Consider the following 21,094-nt stretch of genomic DNA (forward strand, 5'->3'; position numbering starts at 1 on the left):
TTTGCAACCAATAAACCCCAGTCATATGGCTTTTTTAGCTCATTTTGCAACTGTTTACTTCAAAATAATATAACTTGTTATGCAACACATGCTAACTTTTTTTTAGCTCATTTTGCAACTGTTTAACCCAGAGTCGTACAACTTATGCGACACACGCTAACCTGTTTAGCTCATTTTGCAACCAATAAACCCCAGTCACATGGATTTTTTGGCTTATTTTGCAACTGTTTACTCCAAAATAATTTAACTTGTTATGCAACAGATGCTAACTTTTTTTTAGCTCATTTTGCAACAGTTTATCCCAGAGTCATATAACTTATGCGACACATGTTAACCTGTTTGGCTCATTTTGCAACTGTATACCCCAGAGTCATATATAACTGGATATGTGACACATGCTAACTGTTAGCATTGTAGCATGCGAACAGAACCTTGCTAATTTTGCAACCAATAAACCCCAGTCATACGGCTTTTTTTAGCTCATTTTGCAACTGTTTACCCATAAAATAATAACTTGTTATGCAACACATGCTACCTTTTTAAGCTCATTGTGCAACTGCTTAGCCCAGTCATATAACTTATGTGACACATGCTAACCTTTTTAGCTCGTAGATGGTAAAATCCCTAAATTCCTTGCAATAGCTCATTGAGAAATGTTGTTCTAAAACTGTTCGACAATTTGCTTACAAAGTGGTGACCCTCGCCCCATCCTTGTTTGTGAATTAGTTAGCATTTCATGGAAGCTGCTTTTATACCCAATCATGGCACCCAACTGTTCCCAATTAGCTTACACACCTGTGGGATGTTCCAAATAAGTGTTTGATGGGCATTCCTCAACTTTATCAGTACTTATTGCCACCTTTCCCAACTTCTTTGTTACGTGTTGCTGGCATCAAACTCTAAAGTTAATGATTATTTGCAAAAAAAAAAAAATGTTAATGAGTTTGAACATCAAATATGTTGTCTTTGTGGCATATTCAACTGAATATGAGATAAAAAAGGATTTGCAAATCATTGTATTCCGTTTGTATTTACATCTAACACAATTTCCCAACTCATATGGAACCGGGGATTGTAAAAAGTCACCCGCGAGAGAATGAAGAGTATTTAATGAATACAGTTTTGGTCAATTGACTTAGTTTTGATTTCCCTCTCTGCATGAATGTTTAAAAGTAGCATATATTAATGCAGTATGAATAAGAATGGTTTAATGTAGACACATAGAATCATCATACTGCTGTGTGCTCATTCAAGGCTAGGGAAAAATAAATAAATGATAAATGGGTTGTACTTGTATAGCGCTTTTCTACCTTCAAGGTACTCAAAGCGCTTTGACACTACCTCCACATTTACCCATTCACACACACATTCACACACTGAAGGAGGGAGCTGCCATGCAAGGCGCCAACCAGCACCCATCAGGAGCAAGGGTGAAGTGTCTTGCTCAGGACACAACGGACATGACGAAGTTGGTACTAGGCGGGATTTGAACCAGGGACCCTCGGGTTGCGCACGGCCACTATCCCACTGCGCCACGCAATATCGAGATATATATCTTATATCGCAATATGGCATAAAAATATTGCGATGTTAATAGAAGCCAATATCGCCCAGCCCTATATTTATGCATAGATATTATCACAAATCTTTGTTGTTAAGCCGTTTTTTCTTCATTTTAAAACATTTGCATGCTAACAAAGTGGAAACGCTTACAGGACTTTGAAGTTGTAGCTGCTGTCCACACCGCCAATGTCCCACAGGATTATCTTGTTGTCATACGAGCCCGCTGTGAGAAAAAAATAAGGTTTTATCTCTGATGATACGGGTGGTTCTCATGACATGAAGAGGCAGCTCACTGAAAAGGAAGTTTCCCCGCCGATGGTTGAAGCGGAGCACCGACAGCGCCTTGCGGCTGGCCCGGAACTCTCCGTAGGCCACGTTGTATTTGGGGTGGATCAGCTTGACCAGGCCTCGCTTTCCCCCCGCCGCCAGTATGCTGCAGGTCAGTGCTGAGGCCCCGCCCCCTCTGGACATCAGCACCGTGGACCAGGCCAAGGTGAAGAACTCCTGTGGGCAAAGAGCAAAGTTCAGGTTGAGCTCAAATGTGAGATTAAAAAAAAAAAAGGTAACGTTCATACCAAACTACCCTTGGCATCGACACTACTCGCTTTATTTTGCCATTCATTTGTTCCCACATCGTTATTGGCGTTTTGAAGGATTAATTTGACAAGTAAACAATACAAAATGAAGAGGAGTGTCTGGAGTTTTTTTTGTTGTTGCCGCAGCAAGCGGAGCAGGAGAAAGTAGAGGAAGGTCAAGCTACAGTAAGGCTTCATTAGGAAACTACACCCCTGTTAGCGGCTTTTCAAGGGGGTTGTTGTAGCGATGTTAAAAAAAATAATAACAGTACAGATGCAATCACTGCTGGCATGTCTTTTTAAAGTCTACTGTACAAACCTCTCCGGGGACCTTATACTTCTTCATGACCATGCCTGCCTCGCAGTCTATCACACACACGGAGTCTCCCCCGCATGTGGCGACCAAGCGGCTTCCTGATAGAAAAAAAAAAAATAGAAACACAAAGTTGTTGAAGTCACTCCAGTACTCGGGAGTACAATATTGGGACAATAAGCACCCGAAGAGTCAGGCTGAGGCTGGAAGGCGCAGGCCCAAAGCTGAGTGGAGAAGTCCTCGGAGTTGTCTTGCTTGCTGTGACACTGCAGCACGTGAAGAGGCTGCAGGCGCACCGGCTGCGAAAAAACAGATATTTTGATGACCAAGAATGTCAATGCAAACACATTTTTATAATACAATAGATCCCTACCCATTGCTTGGATTTTACTGACGTCACGTTCGGCTCACGTCTTGCCCGTTAAATATGTGTGGTGGTTAAAGGCAGCTTTGTTCTCAATGGGTACTAGGCGCCATTTAGCCTTTCTCGAACAAAAAAAAATGCCCTATGCTTGTGTTTTCAGCTGTACGTATCGTTGAAATTGCGAAAAGGAGAAACGTTTCTTCAGAGTTCCTTGAGTGGTAATCAAAAAGGGAGGAAGAGTGCAAGATTTTACCAAACCACGTGGTAAAAAGTAGCTCACACTCCAGTCCAAGGGAGCAGAGTCAAAGAATGCATGAGTTTGCAGTGATTGCTTTGTTGAAGGTTTGTTTTGATGTACTTTTAACATTTATTATTTCCCCATTTAAGTATTATCTTGATATTATTTGTATTTCTTAAACCAATGTTTATTTTTTATTTCTTCAATTCAAACGTCAACTCCACCTTACTCTACAGCAGTGGTTCTCAACCTTTTTTCAGTGATGTACCCCATGTGAACATTTTTTTTTAATTCAAGTACCCCCTAATCAAAGCAAAGCATTTTTGGTTGAAAAAAAAGAGACAAAGAAGTAAAATACAGAACTATGTAATCAGTTTCTGATCTATTGAATTGTTTAACAGTGCAAAATATTGCTAATTTGTTGTGGTCTTTCTTGAACTATTTGGAAAAAGATATAAAAATAACAAAAAACTTGTTGAAAAATAAACAAGTGATTCAATTATACATAAAGATTTCTACACAGAAGTAATCATCAACTTAAAGTGCCCTCTTTGGGGATTGTAATAGAGATCCATCTGGATTCATGAACTTGATTCTAAATATTTCTTCACAAAAAAAGAAATCTTTGACAACAATATTTATGGAACATGTCCACAAAAAATCCAGCTATCAACACTGAATATTGCATTGTTGCATTTCTTTTCACAGTTTATGAACTTACATTCATATTTTGTTGAAGTATCATTTGATAAATATATTTATAAAGGATTTTTGGATTGTTGCAATTTTTAGAATATTTTTAAAAAATCTGACGTACCCCTTGGCATACCCTCAAGTACCCCCAGGGGTACGCGTACCCCCATTTGAGAATCACTGCTCTACAGTTTAGAAACCTGGAAGATCACCGCTATCATTATCTAACAAACATAGATAATGTGTGCTTTATGTGGGCGTAGTTTACACACTAAAACCGTTAGAGGGGGGGAAATAATGCTTACAACACTTTGGAAAGTTAGCGCCTTGTAGGCAGCCGCTTAAGGTTGCAAGCAGTCACTTTGACGGCTTCATCGGACTACTCGGTAATAGTGACAAAAAACTAAAATAAAAGTGTCTTAAAGGGGAACATTATCACAATTTCAAAAGGGTTAAAAACAATAAAAATCAGTTCCCAGTGGCTTGTTGTATTTTTTTAAATTTTTTTCAAAATGTTACCGGTCTCGGAATATCCCTAAATAAATCTTTAAAGTGCCTTATTTTCGCTCTCTGCGAAGACACTGGCCATTTCCCTGTGACGTCACACAGTGCTGCCAATGTAAACAAACAATGGGAATACCACAGCAAGATATAGTGACATTAGCTCGGATTCAAACTCGGATTTCAGTGACTTAAGCGATTCAACAGATTACGCATGTATTGAAACAGATGGTTGGAGTATGAAAGTATTGAAGAAGAAAACTGAAGCTATTGAGCGAATAGCTATTGATGCTATTCATAGCCATACCATGGCCGAATAGCTGCGTTAGCATCGCCGGTAAAATGTGCGGACCAAACGATCAGGACTTTCGCATCTCTTGACACTGGAGCAACTTAAATCCATCGATTGGTAAGTATTTTTTTTGCATTAAATGTGGGTGGAAGGAAATGTAATATAGTTGCAAATGCATCTGCAGGTTATCCATACATCTCTGTACCATGTCTGCTTTAGCAACGCCGGTAAATAGCATGTTAGCATCGATTAGCGTAGCATGTTAGTATCGATTAGCTGGCAGTCAACATCAACAAAACTCACCTTTGTGATTTCGTTGACTATCGTTGGAAATGCATTTGCAGGTTATCCATACATCTCTGTGCCATGTCTGCCTTAGCATCGCCGGTAAAATGTGGAGACACTCCAGCACATTAAATGGGGGTCTGGCGGCAGACACTTTCGCATCTTCGGGCCGGTGGTGCAACTTGAATCCCTCCCTGTTAGTGTTGTTACACCCTCCGACAACACACCGTCCAGGCATGTTGTCTCCAAGGTTCCAAAAAATAGTCAAAAAAAACGGAAAATAACAGAGCTGAGACCCGGTGTTTGTAATGTGTTGAAAATGAAAATGGCGGCTGTATTACCTCGGCGACGTCACATTCTGATGTCATCGCCTCCAGCGCGATAAACAGAAAGGCGTTTAATTCGCCAAAATTCACCCATTTAGAGTTCGGAAATCGGTTAAAAAAATATATGGTCTTTTTTCTGCACCATCAAGGTATATATTGACGCTTACATAGGTCTGGTGATAATGTTCCCCTTTAATTGTGCGTTTAAAAACAACATAATTACCTGTGTCCTGCCACAGCTTTTCTTTATCGCGTCATAACTTGTGTTCTCCCCACGTTGACCCCGAGCTCCATCAGCCGCCACTATCTTCATCGTCCGCACGTTGCAAGGCTTTCTTGCAGCCGCTTTCTTCGCCGACGCCCGTGTAGGGGTGGAGGGACGCGACTTCTTCCTGTCAGGGCTCAAGGGAACACCGCCAGTGAGCACCTGATTCCTAAGGCGCAGGCTGGACTTGCGAGGGCTGTCCTCAGCTGGGGGCGCCGAAAGATCGGATCGCGGCTTTTTTAAAGGCGTCAGGCTGACTTGGGAGTCTGACAACGCGGGGGTTTGGTGCTTCCTTTTGACGGGGGTGGACACCTGGATGACAGCACAAGTACAACACAAGTCAGATACTGTGGAACCTCGATTAGCAAACCCTTCCATCTGCAAAACTTTCCAATTTACGAATTTTTAGATCGAGCCAAATATCCCTCTGTGTGTTAACTGTGCCTCTTTGTACAAGCGCGTCATTCATTTTTTGTCCTGCCTGCAGCCATTTTGTGCCGCAGGGCGCAGCATCATTTTGTACTCCCTCGTCCCAGGAAGAATGCTTTGCGGAAATCTTTTATTTATAGATCTGTATCGCTCTGGAATATCCTGCCTCGAATTCTAACCAGCATTGAAAGTAAACAGTTTTTTTTTTTTTTAAGTAGTTTTTAAATTGGTTTGCTTGTTGATGATTTTGTTTGGTTTTGTATTATGTAGTTATATTTATATGGTAATTATTATTCTGTGACTGTAAATTGTTTGCTTGTTTTCTTATTGATGCTTTTATTTTTTTTCAGTATTGTGCAGTTATAATTATATGCTTTTACTTGTAATTGTATTGAAGACTAATGGGTTGTTGTGGCAACCAGCTAATGGGGATCCTTAATAGAATTCAAAATCAAATCCCTGGAAAGGTCAATTTCTGCGCAGTATAGTACATTACTAGTCTTTTCTCAGTATTTGAGCGTGTATGGCTTTTTTGTGTTTTTCCGCCTTTTGACAAGTTTTGTCCATTCTACTAAATGGTAAATGGGTTGTACTTGTATAGCGCTTTTCTACTCCTTTTTAAGGAGCCCAAAGCGCTTTGACAATATTTCCACATTCGCCCATTCACACACACATCCACACACTGATGGCTGGAGCTGCCATGCAAGGCGCTCACCAGGACCCATCAGGAGCAAGGGTGAAGTGTCTTGCCCAAGGACACAACAGACGTGACTAGGATGGTAGAAGGTGGGGATTGAACCAGTAACCCTCAATTGCTGGCACAGCCACTCTACCAACTTCGCCACGCCATCCCCTAATAGTCAAATCTGTGCTCCTATCATGAATCCCACAGACAGAGACTCTTCTGAACCACAATTGCTGAAATGTTTTTATTGTACAACAAATAATATTTATTATGGGATGCTGTGATGTCGTTATTTACTGACTTACTTATTTACTAACTCAACATGAGTCCCAAAAAGACAACACACCAGCGTGGAAAAGACTACATTAATGGCGCTCACAAGTATGGAAGAACCTACGAAGCAGGCGTCGTACCACAGCTAGTTTTAATTGGGATAGGCCTTGAATTTTCTGGAAAAATACGCCAAAGCAGACTTATACCACAGCGAAGGGGAAGACTATATTTGTTCAAGAATAAGCAGTTACGAGGCTTGGTGTCTTACACATGTCTTGTTGGGTGTTTCTTCCTTTGGAGCCACCAGGGACTGAAGATACTCCCTGGCCATGGTTGCAACCTAGCAGAAAAAAGGGACAAGTACGTGCTGTGAATAAAAACAATGAAAATATTTTGATAGCAAAGGATATAAATCAATCAGAGGCGTGTATAAGGAGAGCATGGCCAACTCGGTTTCAGGCGAACTCCTCAATGATTGGTGAAAAGGCACTCCTGTGACGACAGGGTGCCATGACTACTACCAACTTTGAGTTAATCCTTGGTGTGTGCGGCGCTTCCTCGTTAGTTTTTTGCCATGTAAAAATGCCCTGTTGTTCCACCCTTGAGAATAGAGGTAATTTTTTACATCACTTTCCCCACAACCCGGAAATAAGTATGAAGAGCCAAAAATTACAGGGTCTTGTGCGAAGTAAAGATGCGACTACAGATGTCCGATAATACAGGATTGCCAATATTATCGGCCGATAATTGCTTTAAAATTTAATATCGGAAATTATCGGTATCGGTTTCAAAACTATCGGTATCTGTTTTAAAAAAAGTAAAATGTATGACTTTTTAAAACACCTCTGTGTACACGGACGTAGGGAGAAGAACAGAGCGCCAATAAACCTTAACGGCACTGCCTTTGCGTGCCGGCCCGGACACACAATGTCTACGGCTTTTCACACACACACAAGTCAATGCAAGGCATACTTGGACAACAGCCATACAGGTCACACTGAGGGTGGCTGTATAAACAACTTTAACACTGTTACAAATATGCACCACACTGTGAACCCACACCAAACAAGAATGACAAACACATTTCGGGAGAAAATCCGCACCGTAACACAACAGAACAAATACCCAGAATCCCTTAAAAGGAATAACTAATCCGGGCCTCGACTACTGTAACGTATTATTTTCGGGTCTCCCCATGTCTAGCATTAAAAGATTACAGTTGGTACAAAATGCGGCTGCTAGACTTTTGACAAGAACAAGAAAGTTTGATCACATTACGCCTGTACTGGCTCACCTGCACTGGCTTCCTGTGCACTTAAGATGTGACTTTAAGTTTTTACTACTTACGTATAAAATACTACACGGTCTAGCTCCATCCTATCTTGCCGATTGTATTGTACCATATGTCCCGGCAAGAAATCTGCGTTCAAAGGACGCCGGCTTATTAGTGATTCCCAAAGCCCAAAAAAAGTCTGCGGGCTATAGAGCGTTTTCATTTCGGGCTCCAGTACTCTGGAATGCCCTCCCGGTAACAGTTCGAGATGCCACCTCAGTAGAAGCATTTAAGTCTCACCTTAAAACTCATTTGTATACTCTAACCGTTAAATAGACTCCCTTTTTAGACCAGTTGATCTGCCGTTTCTTTTCTTTTTCTCCTATGTCCCACTCTCCCTTGTGGAGGGGTCCGGTCCGATCCGGTGGCAATGTACTGCTTGCCTGTGTATCGGCTGGGGACATCTCTGCGCTGCTGATCCGCCTCCGCTTGGGATGTTTTCCTGCTGGCTCCGCTGTGAACGGGACTCTTGCTGCTGTGTTGGATCCGCTTTGGACTGGACTCCCGCGACTGTGTTGGATCCATTATGGATTGAACTTTCACAGTATCATGTTAGACCCGCTCGACATCCATTGCTTTCCTCCTCTCCAAGGTTCTCATAGTCATCATTGTCACCGACATCCCACTGGGTGTGAGTTTTCCTTGCCCTTATGTGGGCCTACCGAGGATGTCGTAGTGGTTTGTGTTGTGGTTTGTGCAGCCCTTTGAGACACTAGTGATTTAGGGCTATATAAGTAAACATTGATTGATTGACGCTACAATATACACCCACCGCTACCCCCTACCCCAACCTTGCCCACCTCAACCTCCCCATGCTCTGTCAGGGAGAGCATGTCCCAAATTCCAAGCCGCTGTTCTGAGGCATGTAAAAAAATAATAATGCACTTTGTGACTTCAATAATAAATATGGCAGTGCCATGTTGCCATTTTTTTTCATAACTTGAGTTGATTTATTTTGGAAAACTTTGTTACATTGTATAATGCATCCAGCAGGGCATCACAACAAAATTAGGCATAATAATGTGTTAATTTCACGACTGTATATATCGGTATCGGTAATTACGAGTTGGAAAATATCGGAATATCGGATATCGGCAAAAAAGCAATTATCGAACATCACTAGACGCGACATAGCGTCTGCGTTTTGTTCAGGAGACAACAGACAGACGGTAACACAAATAATAACTGAAGGAATTAATACATTGAAGAGATCGTTCAACAAAAACAGACTTTCTTTGAATCTCAGAAAAAAATAAAATAATGCTCTTAGGTAGCAGCAGAAGAGAAAGTCAAACACAGATTACACATAGATGGACATTGAAAGAGTAAAAAAAACAAATTTGTCGTGTCATATTGAATGACAAAGTGAACTGGATATATTATAAAAATAAAAAAAACATAGAGGTGGCAAGAAATATGTCAATAATGAATAAAATGACCAAAAACTAATCCATGTTCTCTACTGCTCGGCAGTGTTACCATATCTGAGTTATTGTGGAGAAACATGGGTAAATAAACACAAAATTGAATACTTCACACAAAAGTCACAATTTCTCCGTGATTGTGGGTCCAAAGCTAATTAAGATTTTGGCAGATTGAGGTAAAAAAGATATTATTTCGGTGGTTGTGTGTATTTTTTTTTTGGGTTTATTGTGACGTCGGGTGCGTGTAAGAGTGCCTGCAGGTCAGGAAACACTGCATTAATGCAGCAGCAGAGTCCGGCTTCAAAACTACTTTCACATAAAAAGCATGTTCTATTGTAAGTTTATGAGCTGGTGTATGTTTACAACTATATATAAAAACTTTATTTTGGTTTATATTGCCAGAAAACATCAAATCGTCAGCAATTGCAGTGTTATGGCGCCTGTCGTTGAGTTGACCATATTCTCTATTTATACACGACTCTGAAGTCAATGAGGCTTGTTCGCCCTCTGGTGGACAGCTGCAGTACAGCACATAAATAAAACGGTCAATTCAAATGTTAAGTTTACCATAATTCCTTACCAAGGGTGTCAAACGTACGACACGAGGGCCGGAACAGGCCCGCAAACAGGTTTTATCCAGCCTGCGGGATGAGTTTGCTAAGTATGAAAATTAACCTGAAATTTTAGTTTGAAAGTAACAGCTGTTCTAAATGTGTCCACTGGATGTCGCAATAGCAATTATTTGTATCTTTGTAGATGACGCTACATATGTACAAAATATACCACATGATGTTAGTGTACCAGTCGAGGAAAATTATCACATTACATAAATAACATACTGCTTACCAAAGGCATGTGGTAAAAGTAAGCTGGCGCTAATTATTTTAAAACCTCTTCTCACTCCGGCACTTACCAAAGGCATGCGGTAAAAGTAAGCATGCGCTAATTATTTTAAAACCTCTTCTCACTCCTGCGCTTACCAAAGGCATGTGGTAAAAGTAAGCATGCGCTAATTATTTTAAAACCTCTTCTCACTCCTGCGCTTACCAAAGGCATGTGGTAAAAGTAAGCATGTGCTAATTATTTTAAAACCTCTTCTCACTCCGGCACTTACCAAAGGTATGCAGTAAAAATTTGAGTGTGATGTAAGCTCGGTTTAATCCCCACCTAGTAAACTTGGTTCAATCCCCACCTAGTATAAAACCTTGTTGTGTCCTGAGCAAGACACTTCACCCTTGCTCCTGATGGGTCCTGGTTAGCGCCTTGCATGGCAGCTCCCTCCATCAGTGTGTGAATGGGTAAATGTGGAAGTAGTGTCAAAGCGCTTTGAGTACCTTGAAGGTAGAAAAGCGCTATACAAGTACAACCCATTTACCATTTACTGTAGTTTGATTTTGATATAATTTTTTTATCTTGATATACTGTAAATTAACACCAATGAGTAAACTGAACATTATCAAATAATTTATTAAGAAAATATAAATAACGAAAAATAAAGATAGAATACTATTAACCGCATCATGTAAGTGCAAAAAAAACACATTATGATGTGTACAATTTCAAAATGTGCTTGTTCTATTTTTAAACAAAGAAAACAATCTGAAGTTGTCTTTATTTTTAAATTATCGTTCCGTGATTTTTCTCCATGTAGCCCCCGATCTAAAATGAATTTGGAGGCCCTGCCTTAAACAGTAGCCAGAAAGTTTATCTATTCAACCGCAGAGATTAAAAGCCATTTGCGTTTCACAAAAATTTGGGGGTGATTTAACTATTAGTACATGTATTTTTTACCTTCCATTTTGTGAAGTCGCTGACCGAACTGGGTCCGTATTTCACCTCCCGGCATGCCGCGTTAACAAAGTCTTTTTCCAGGACGGACAGTTTCTGCTCTGTGAAAGGATCCGGGAGGCTGAAGCTCTTCTCCCAAACCGCAACTATCTACGAGACAAGATAACGCCTTGATTCACATCACACGCAAAAGATCAAGTATGATGTTACTCAGATGGTAGCGCCTTCATCCAGAAACTTGAGAGTTCCTGCAACGAATCCAGCTTCCGCCATTCCGGCCACTTCCGTTGTGTCCTTGGGCAAGACACTTCACAGATGGAAATGAGCAACTATGCTCTACTCTGGCTCATTTACAACGTGTACACCAGACTGTTTGTTAATGTCCACAGTCCCAAATTAATAATAAGAAAAAGTTTCATACCCTGGTCTTAAGGTTCTCTGTGAACACAAAGCGCACGCGGTTGGCGGTGGTGGTGACGTCTTTGCCGTTGTAGCTCCTCAAATTGGGCAGCAGCGTCATGAGCTTGTAATTGTCACTCACCTGGGGAGGAAAGGCAAATCAAACGATTAGGACGTCATTACGAAGGATGAAGTTTATTACAGTGGAACCTCGATTTACCAACGCCTCTATTTGCAAACTTTTCGGTTTACCGTCTTTTAGATCGCGCCGTATTTGCCTCTGTGTACAAACGCTTCATATATTAATTTTGTGTCCCGCTGACAGGCATTTGGTGCTTGCTGGTATTGAAAAGACTGAGTAAGCCGGCTTCGTACCACAGCAAGTCTTTATTTGTGATGAAAACAGACTTTTCTGGAAAAAAATGCCAAGGAGGACTTTATTCACAGCGGAGAAGACTAACTCTTGTTCAGCGGTGCCTCTTCCTAGAGCACACACACTCACAGCCCCTGCTACATTTTCCATCATTCCCTCTTTCTGCTCCTTTAACTCCTCTCCTCACTTGCCAATGACAATGAAAAGTGGATTTTAAATAATTATCATTGTACCAATATGGTTGTCAAAGTTAAGGTTTTTGTGATTTCTGATCATTTGTGAGGGCACCAAAGGTTATTCTGTGTGTGTACTCGTGTTAGCCAAGCATAGAGCACACTTGCGCTTGTCGTCGTCGTCGTTTTAGCACAAGGATGTCCACCCCAGATCACACCTCACTCCAACAGACTTCTCCAAAGTGGGCTGGCTCAGGGTGGAGGACAGAGTCAAACAACTTGCACTGAGCCTAGTCTATAAAATCCACGTTAAACCCAGATTCCGATCTAACAAAGGACTTAACTCATTCTCTTTCTATGCCACATCAATGTGGAATGCACTCCCAACAGGTGTAAAAGTAAGTGCATCTCTATCCTCCTTCAAAACCGCTCTAAAACAACACCTCCTGGCAACTTCAACCCTTTACTAATACCCTCCTCCATTCACATCCCATTTCCCCGGGTTATAAATAAGCTAATGTAAATAATCAAATGTATTTCTAATGTATATACTTGTTCTTATGCTATCTGAACTCACTATGTTCTTTGCTGGCTATACTTATCCGACTAAATAAGACCTACACTGTTTCAATGTCCATTTCTCTGTTGATGCAATTGTTGATGACTGAAGTACTGATATCAACCAAAGCTCCTCATCCCACCCCACGGATGGTAAATAATGTAAATAATTCAATGTACATACTATGATTAACTTGTGTGATGACTGTATTATGCTGATAGTATATATTTGTAACATGAATTGATTAACGTGGACACCGACTTAAACAAGTTAAAAAACTTATTCGGGTGTTACCATTTAGTGGTGAATTGTGCGGAATATGTACTGAACTGTGAAATCTACTAATAAAAGTTTCAATCAATCAATCAATCAATCAAACTACGGCCCGTGGCCAAATGCAGCCTGCTGACGTCTTCACTTTGGGCCACGAAACGTCATGATTTTTAATAGGGATTTTATCCATAGGGAGACTTCATTCATTTTAATAGTCTGACAATTTTGATGCTGCTGTTACGTCGCCATCTACTAGATGAAGTAAGAAATTCAGGTCAATTACCTTCAATTATGCGCCGAATGGAAGTGTGCACAGCATAAACTTATATGACCCCATGCAAAAAACCTTCCCTCGCCATGGACCACAATGGATTCAATTCTTTAAGATGTCAATAAACTTCTCAATCAATCAATCAATTTTGCAAAAAAAAAAAAAAAACAACAAAAAACACAAATCTCAACAGACATGGCCACACAAAACACAACCTTCTCACTGAACTTTGTGGACATTATAAAAAAACATCCACGCACCATAAAAAATAAAGAATTACACCTCTTTAAAACTATTACAAAGCGTGATGGAAACAATGCAAAACACACTCCACACTTATTATTTTTGACGCATTTTAGCTGCTTGATATTTTTGATTGATTACACAGCTTTACGGAGCTTACCACAGAAGTAAACAACGTATAAGTCGAACTTTCCCATAGTCTTAAAATCCAAATATATTATTTTATATATAAATTATATTACTATAATATATATATATACAGTATATATATGTATAAAACAATAGCATATATAAATACATATATTTTTTAAAAATAATATATATATACTGTATATTAGGGATGCACCGAAATGAAAATTTGTGGCCGAAGCCGAAGCCGAATAAAATTTAAACGCTTGGCCGAAGGCCGAATACCGAATAATGAATGCAGTTTTTCACAATTTTTTCAATATTGCATAAATACCCTAGAATAAATATTTAGACATGTTTTTCAAATAAAGTAATTTTTTTATTGAATATTGACATTTTTTTAATATTCCAGTTGCCTTTGCTTTTCAAAAAAAGCACAAAGTTTTTCATTTATATTAGGCCTTCAAACAAAACATGCATTCCAAAAAAAAATAAAGTGCATTAAAGTGGATGAACCCACAACAAATGAATTATTGTCCTTTTGGCAAAAAGTCTGCTTCGCCACAGTAGATATGCTAATAATGTAAACAGAAGGCTCAAGTAAATCTCAATTAAGTGTGTGCTTGTAACCTCATACACTTATACAGGTAGCCTACACAACAGGCTAATAATGTAAACAGACGCCCCACTAAATCTCAATAAGTGTGTGCTTGTAACCTCATACACTTATACAGGTACACAACATATCCCAACGTCACCGCGTCACTGCACGTTGGTTGTTTGCGTCACCGCGTCAAAAAATTGCGTCACACGCCACTTTTCGGCCTTGTTCCACCGAAGGCCGAATATGGTTTTTTTTGCCATATTCGGCCGAATATATTCGGTTACCGATTAATCGGTGCATCCCTACTGTATATGTTTACATGCAGCCAGCTTTAGGCCCTCAACCAAATTTTTTTTTGCCCATTGCTGCCCCCAAGGCAAAAAGTTTGGACTCCCCTGTTTTAGCATGTTCATAAAGAGATAGATATTTCATAATTTCCTTAAGTTTGCTTGTTGTACAGTACCGTATAGGACTTTCCATTGAGTTCAAAGTGTAAAAACCTGAACTAAAATATGGACTTGATTCAAGGTTGGAACCCATTATCCATATTTACATTGTTTTTTATGGAGACATTTCCTTCACTATACAAACTTTTCGATTCCGGACCCTGTTCCACAGTATTTGCTTTAAAGCACATGTATGTATTTTCGCATTGTAAATTTTCCCATTCAATTAACACTAGTAGGCCACTCTATTAGGCACATCTGTACTGTATAATGAGACGGGGAACATGAGTTCAGTTAAAGTCCCAACAATAGTCCCACACACACACTAGGTGTGGTGAAATTATCCTCTGCATTTGACCCATCCCCATGTTCACCCCTTGGGAGGTGAAGGGAGCAGTGAGCAGCAGCGCAGGCCGCGCTCGGCAATCAATTTGGTGATTTAACCCCCAATTCCAACCCTTGATGCTGAGTGCCAAGCAGGGGTACAGTATATAAAATACTACTATTATTAATAAAGACAACCAGAATAAAACAAAAGATTAAAAAAAAGGGAAATAATGGTCAAATCTACAAAAAGTCCACAAAATGATTTTTTGAAATTATGTTGTAAAAAACATTTTTAAAGTAAAACAAAACTAGTTGGTATATTTTACTATTTAACAAAAAAAAAAGAGTAAAGACAGGCCTTTCACAAGCGGGTTTTGCAAATATTGTTTTAAATAAAAACCGTAGGTGCGTGCATATGTATGCAGATAAATGTATACATGTAAACACAATAAATTCTCAATAGAAAATATATTACTAATGATAACACCAATCATCACCTCACTGACAGTAAATCTTCTGAATTGGATCTCATTAGTTTTATGCAAGAGTTATTGTTCCATAAAACATTGGATTTCCCCTTACGGTAATATAAAGGTTATCCTCCATCTTGACTTCCTCCAGGCTGCACAGGCACTCGAGAGTTGTGACGTCTTCCATCTGGTTGTCGCTCAGGTCCAGGCGACGTAGCTTGGGCAGCGTCAGCTTTTTGGGTATCTCCTGCAGTCTGTTTCCAGACAGATCCCAGCTTTCCAGGGACCAAAGGCGAGACAGCAGCTTGACCGGTAAGTCGGCACATTTTAGCCCCAGTTTGGAAAGACTGTAAGGAAATACATCGTTAGTAGTTATCCTGTTGTCACGTTAAGATAGTGTGTGCTTACTTTAATGTTTTGATGTCTTCAAGTTTCTCGCTTTTCGGAGAGCCTTTCTCCAGGAGAAGTTTCTCTGTGATTTTCTCCATTGTTTCTTTGGAGGGAGAAGATTACTTTTGAAGACGAGATCAAGTCTAACAAAGAGACTGACCACACCCTTAGACCACATTTACATGAATACACATTCCACTGAACACAGTATCACAGTAATAGTAAAACCAGAATACATGTAAACAATATGCAGTATAGCTTGTCATTATTCGTCAAACCGCTTGTTTACTTGCTTGGTTCAAGAAATCTGCTCGAAGTAGTTTATTTCGTACACGCATACAACTACAATTTATAATCTGTTTACAGTTTCTCATTACGACATGGCGGAAAAGTTGTACAAAATGTTCAAACAATTCAATATTTGTAGAAATATGGAACTTTTATGTGGCATCTTGTTGAAATTGCTTTTGTTTTCCCGGCCAAAGGGGAGCAGGAACCCTCATCAAGCTTCTGGTTTTCTTCTTTAAACACACTTACATTGCGTAAGTAATACTTTTAAACCTGATGCAAGAAAAATGATATAAAGTTTGACTTAGTTTATCAAAGGCCTACTGAAAGCCACTACTACCGACCACGCAGTCTGATAGTTTATATAGATAGATAGATGGATAGATAGTACTTTATTGATTCCTTCAGGAGAGTTCCTTTAGGAAAATTAAAATTCCAGCAGCAGTGTACAGAGTTGAGATCAATTTAAATAAAAGTAAAAAGTAAATAATGGGGGTTTAAATGGAAACAATATAGAGAAATATTACAATATGAATAAAAACTAAAAAGCAACAATGGGAATAACAATATAACAGTAAAATAAGAATATAACAAGACAATGTAGGCAGTAGTGACCATGTTATGAAAACGTATTGCACTGTTATTGTTTTGAATCCCCTGTCATCCTAGTACCCCCCACCCCCCGCCCCAGAGAGGAGTTGTACAGTCTAATGGCGTGTGGGACAAAGGAGTTTTTGAGTCTATTAGTCTATATATCAATGATGAAATATTAACATTGCAACACAGGCCAATACGGCCTTTTTAGTTTACTAAATTGCAATTTTAAATATCCAGCGAAGTGTCGTGTTGAAAACGTGTGCGTTTGACGTCTCGGGTTGTAGCGGACATTATTTTCCAGCCCGATCCAAGCTATAAGTAGTCTGCTTTAATCGCATAATTACACAGTATTCTGGACATTTGTGTTGCTGAATCCTTTGCAATTTGTTCAATTAATAATGGAGGAGTCAAAGTAGAAAGATGGAGGTGGGAAGCTTTTAGCCTTTAGGCCACAAAGACACAGCCGGTGTTTCCTTGTTTAAAATTCCCGAAGGTGAAGCTTTACTATGGATCAGCGCGGTCAAGTGAACATGGATCCTGACTACACGTCAACCGGCAGTTTTCGGTGAGAAAACTGTGGTAATAAGTCGCCTCTTACCGGAGACATCAGCGGAGCTTCCGTACTGCTGCAGCTGCTGTGACTTCCCTCAGAGACTCTGGCGTCAACACATCTGTGGCCACACCCCTCCAGATTTCAGGTGCGATTTAATTTTACTAAAACACTAGCAAAACAATAGGCGGATAAGGGATTTTCCAGAATTATCCTAGTAAATGGGTCTAATAACATCTGAATCGCTCCCACTGCAATCGCCTTTTTTTTTTCTTTTTCTAGTACTTCACTCTAAACGTCCTCATCCACGAATCTTTCATCCTCGCTCAAATTATTGGGGAAATTGTCGCTTTCTCGATCCGAATAGCTCTAGCTACTGCAGGCTATGATTGTAAACAATGTGAGGATGGGAGGAGCCCTACAACCTGTGACGTCGCGCGCACATCGTCTGCTACTTCCGGTAAAGGCAAGGCTTTTTTATTAGCGACCAAAAGTTGCAAACTTTATCTTCGATGTTCTCTACTAAATCCTTTCAGCAAAAATATGGCAATATTGTGATCAAGTATGACACATAAAATGGACCTGCTATCCCCGTTTGAATAGGAAAATCTAATTTCAGTAGGCCTTTAAGGATCCCCATGAAGTGATTAACGTGGAGCCCGACTTAAACAAGTTGAAAAATGTATTCGGGTGTTACCATTTACCATCTCCGGGTTGGGGAGGAGACCCTGCCCCAAGTGGAGGAGTTCAAGTACCTAGGAGTCTTGTTCACGAGTGAAGGAAGAGTGGATCGTGAGATCGACAGGCGGATCGGTGCGGCGTCTTCAGTAATGTGGATGTTGTACCGATCCGTTGTGGTGAAGAAGGAGCTGAGCCGGAACGCAAAGCTCTCAATTTACCGGTCGATCTACGTTCCCATCCTCACCTATGGTCATGAGCTTTGGGTCATGACCGAAAGGATAAGATCACGGGTACAAGCGGCCGAAATGAGTTTCCTCCGCCGTGTGGCGGGGATTTCCCTTAGAGATAGGGTGAGAAGCTCTGCCATCCGGGAGGAGCTCAAAGTAAAGCCGCTGCTCGTCCACATCGAGAGGAGCCAGATGAGGTGGTTCGGGCATCTGGTCAGGATGCCACCCGAACGACTCCCTAGGGAGGTATTTAGGGCACGACCAACCGGCAGGAGGCCACGGGGAAGACCCAGGACACGTTGGGAAGACTATGTCTCCCGGCTGGCCTGGGAACGCCTCGGGATCCCCCGGGAAGAGCTAGACGAAGTGGCTGGGGAGAGGGAAGTCTGGGTTTCCCTGCTTAGGCTGCTGCCCCCGCGACCCGACCTCGGATAAGCGGAAGAAGATGGATGGATGGACCATTTAGTGGTCAATTGTACAGAATATGTACTGTACTGTGCGATCTACTAATAAAAATTTCAATCAATCAATCAATCCCATTAGTCTACACCGCAGTGGAGACTATTCTTTCTGGGGTCCAAGCAAAAAACATCACAAAATCACAAAACAAAAGATTACAATGCAGTATAACATGATCAATACAAAAACAGCAACAACAGACCAACAAAAAAAAAACAATAAAAAAAATAATAATCTCATCAACATCTCACAACCCCTACCATCACTCCAGACCAGGAGAGAGGAGGCTGCAGTGAAGCTGATCAGGGATATGCATGATGAGCAACACCTTTTTCATGACCTGCTACCTCCAACCCGAGGCAGCCGCACTGCCAGGACATTGAGGAACCAACATAAACTGGCTGAACCCGAGCCCAAAGCCAAGACAAAGAGACTTAAAAACTCTACCCTGCACACTGCAATTAAACTGTATAATGAAACTAATTAAATAAATAATACAGTCATATACCGGAATGCTAATAGTTTCCATGCTGCTGCTGCACTGAAAATGTTTTTTTGTTTTGTTTTTTACATAAAATACTGTCTGTTCTTTTCATTTTTGTTTGTTTGATATTTATTGTAAAGTTCAGCCGTTTTTTCAGTGGGGCCTTGGCTCCAATGCGAGCATGAATTAATAAAGTCAAGTCAAATAACAACTTCGCTGCGAGGAGGTAGCGACTTGTCCAGGGTGTACCCCGCCTTCCGCCCGATTGTAGCTGAAATAGGCCCCCCGCGACCCCAAAGGGGAAAAAGCGGTAGGAAATGGATGGATAATAACTTCGAGTTTACATAATAATGTTCATACTAAAGATAAAAAGAGCAATACAAAAATATATAAAAACTAAAATATAAACAAATGTATATATATTTTATCAGTGAACATCAATGAAAGCTAGCTAAGGTAAACAGTAAACAAAGGGGCCATGTTTATGTTAGCTAACCGCCATTAAAAACCGTCAACTATTTGTACAGTAACAATATAATTCATTACACTTAAAACAACAAATGCAACATTTTTCAAAATGCGCATCAAAAAACGAAACTTTGGGTGCCAAATAGATGGAATAGATATCGAAAGGGTAAAAGAAACCAGATTTTGGGGAGTACTAATAGATGATAAAATGAACTGGAAATCTCATATACATAACATACAACATAAGGTGGCAAAAAATATTTCAATAATGAATAAAGCAAAATACGTCCTGGGCCAAAAATCACTGTATATTCTCTACTGCTCGCTAGTGTTACCATATCTGAGTTATTGTGCAGAAATATGGGGAAACAACTACAAATGTGCGCTACATTTGTTAACTGTGTTACAAAAAAGATCAATTAGAATAATACATAATGTTGGATATAGAGAACATACAAACCCTTTTTTTATTGAGTCAAAAATATTAAAGCTCGATGACTTGATAAAATTGCAAACAGCTAAATTGATGTACAAAGTAAATTATAACCTGCTACCAAAGAATGTACAACAATTCTTCTCAACTAAAGAGGAGAAATATAACCTTAGAGGAAAATCTAACTTAAACCATTTGTATGCCCGTACAACACTTAAAACTTTTAGCATATCAGTATGTGGAATTAAATTATGGAATGGATTAAGTAAAGACGTTAAACATTGTACTGATATGACCCAGTTTAAGAGGATGTTTAAATTAATAGTGCTTACAAAGTACAAAGAAGAAGAATTATGAGAAACACTTTCAAACTTATTGAAAATAAGATATTCTTCATCTTAGTATGTTAATAATGACTGAAATAATTAAGTACATGTTAGAAAACTGCTGTGTTACTCACTCATAGATGTCATTTTGCTATTTTGCTGTACAGAAGGTCAGTGAATGAATGTAAATATTGTGGGCGCTCTGAAGTGGAAAAGGGGTAGGATTAAATAAGCTTTGCTTCTTCCTACTCCTTTTCGGACATGATGTGTATTGCGAAACGACGAATTTAACTGATGTATAATGTTGTATGTATGTCATGTTCGAAATAAACTAAGAAAAGAAAGAATAAAAGACTAGTGTACTTACGACAACTCCTGCGAGGACGTGCACTCACCAACTCAACAGAAACTTTCCCGGGGATTTGCCCTACTTCCGGTGGGCGTGGTTTAAGTCTAATATTGCTTTTTTTTTTTTTTTTTTTACTAAAACCTTTATTGAACTCGGAGTGCCAACACAACTAACACAACTGCTTAAAAACGGCTTATAAGTTAGTAAATAAAATATTTTAAGCATACA

At 39.9% G+C, this 21,094-nt stretch overlaps 1 protein-coding gene across 4 annotated transcripts in view; it reads right to left on the minus strand.

Moving 5' to 3' along the window:
* lrwd1 (leucine-rich repeats and WD repeat domain containing 1) overlaps window positions 1-21,094 on the minus strand; it is a 99,929-nt gene that overhangs the window by 9,062 nt on the left and 69,773 nt on the right. The window contains exons 1-12 of one of the 4 annotated variants that reach the window (XM_061899007.1): window positions 20,885-20,952; window positions 17,488-17,611; window positions 16,023-16,107; window positions 15,727-15,961; window positions 11,769-11,888; window positions 11,351-11,497; window positions 7,071-7,142; window positions 5,374-5,727; window positions 2,636-2,750; window positions 2,458-2,552; window positions 1,857-2,067; window positions 1,714-1,786 (exon numbers count right to left, since the gene is read on the minus strand). In XM_061899007.1, coding sequence (XP_061754991.1) covers window positions 1,714-1,786; window positions 1,857-2,067; window positions 2,458-2,552; window positions 2,636-2,750; window positions 5,374-5,727; window positions 7,071-7,142; window positions 11,351-11,497; window positions 11,769-11,888; window positions 15,727-15,961; window positions 16,023-16,102 — 1,502 coding nt within the window. In that variant the 5' untranslated portion in view covers window positions 16,103-16,107; window positions 17,488-17,611; window positions 20,885-20,952. Of the gene's footprint in view, window positions 1-1,713; window positions 1,787-1,856; window positions 2,068-2,457; window positions 2,553-2,635; window positions 2,751-5,373; window positions 5,728-7,070; window positions 7,143-11,350; window positions 11,498-11,768; window positions 11,889-15,726; window positions 15,962-16,022; window positions 16,108-17,487; window positions 17,612-19,066; window positions 19,212-20,884; window positions 21,048-21,094 lie in introns of those variants that run through there. The other 3 variants (XM_061899006.1, XM_061899009.1, XM_061899008.1) reach the window with 3 other exon arrangements.

This window comes from Nerophis ophidion, linkage group LG04 (assembly GCF_033978795.1).
Source record: "Nerophis ophidion isolate RoL-2023_Sa linkage group LG04, RoL_Noph_v1.0, whole genome shotgun sequence".
NCBI classification, from domain to species: Eukaryota; Metazoa; Chordata; class Actinopteri; order Syngnathiformes; family Syngnathidae; genus Nerophis; species Nerophis ophidion.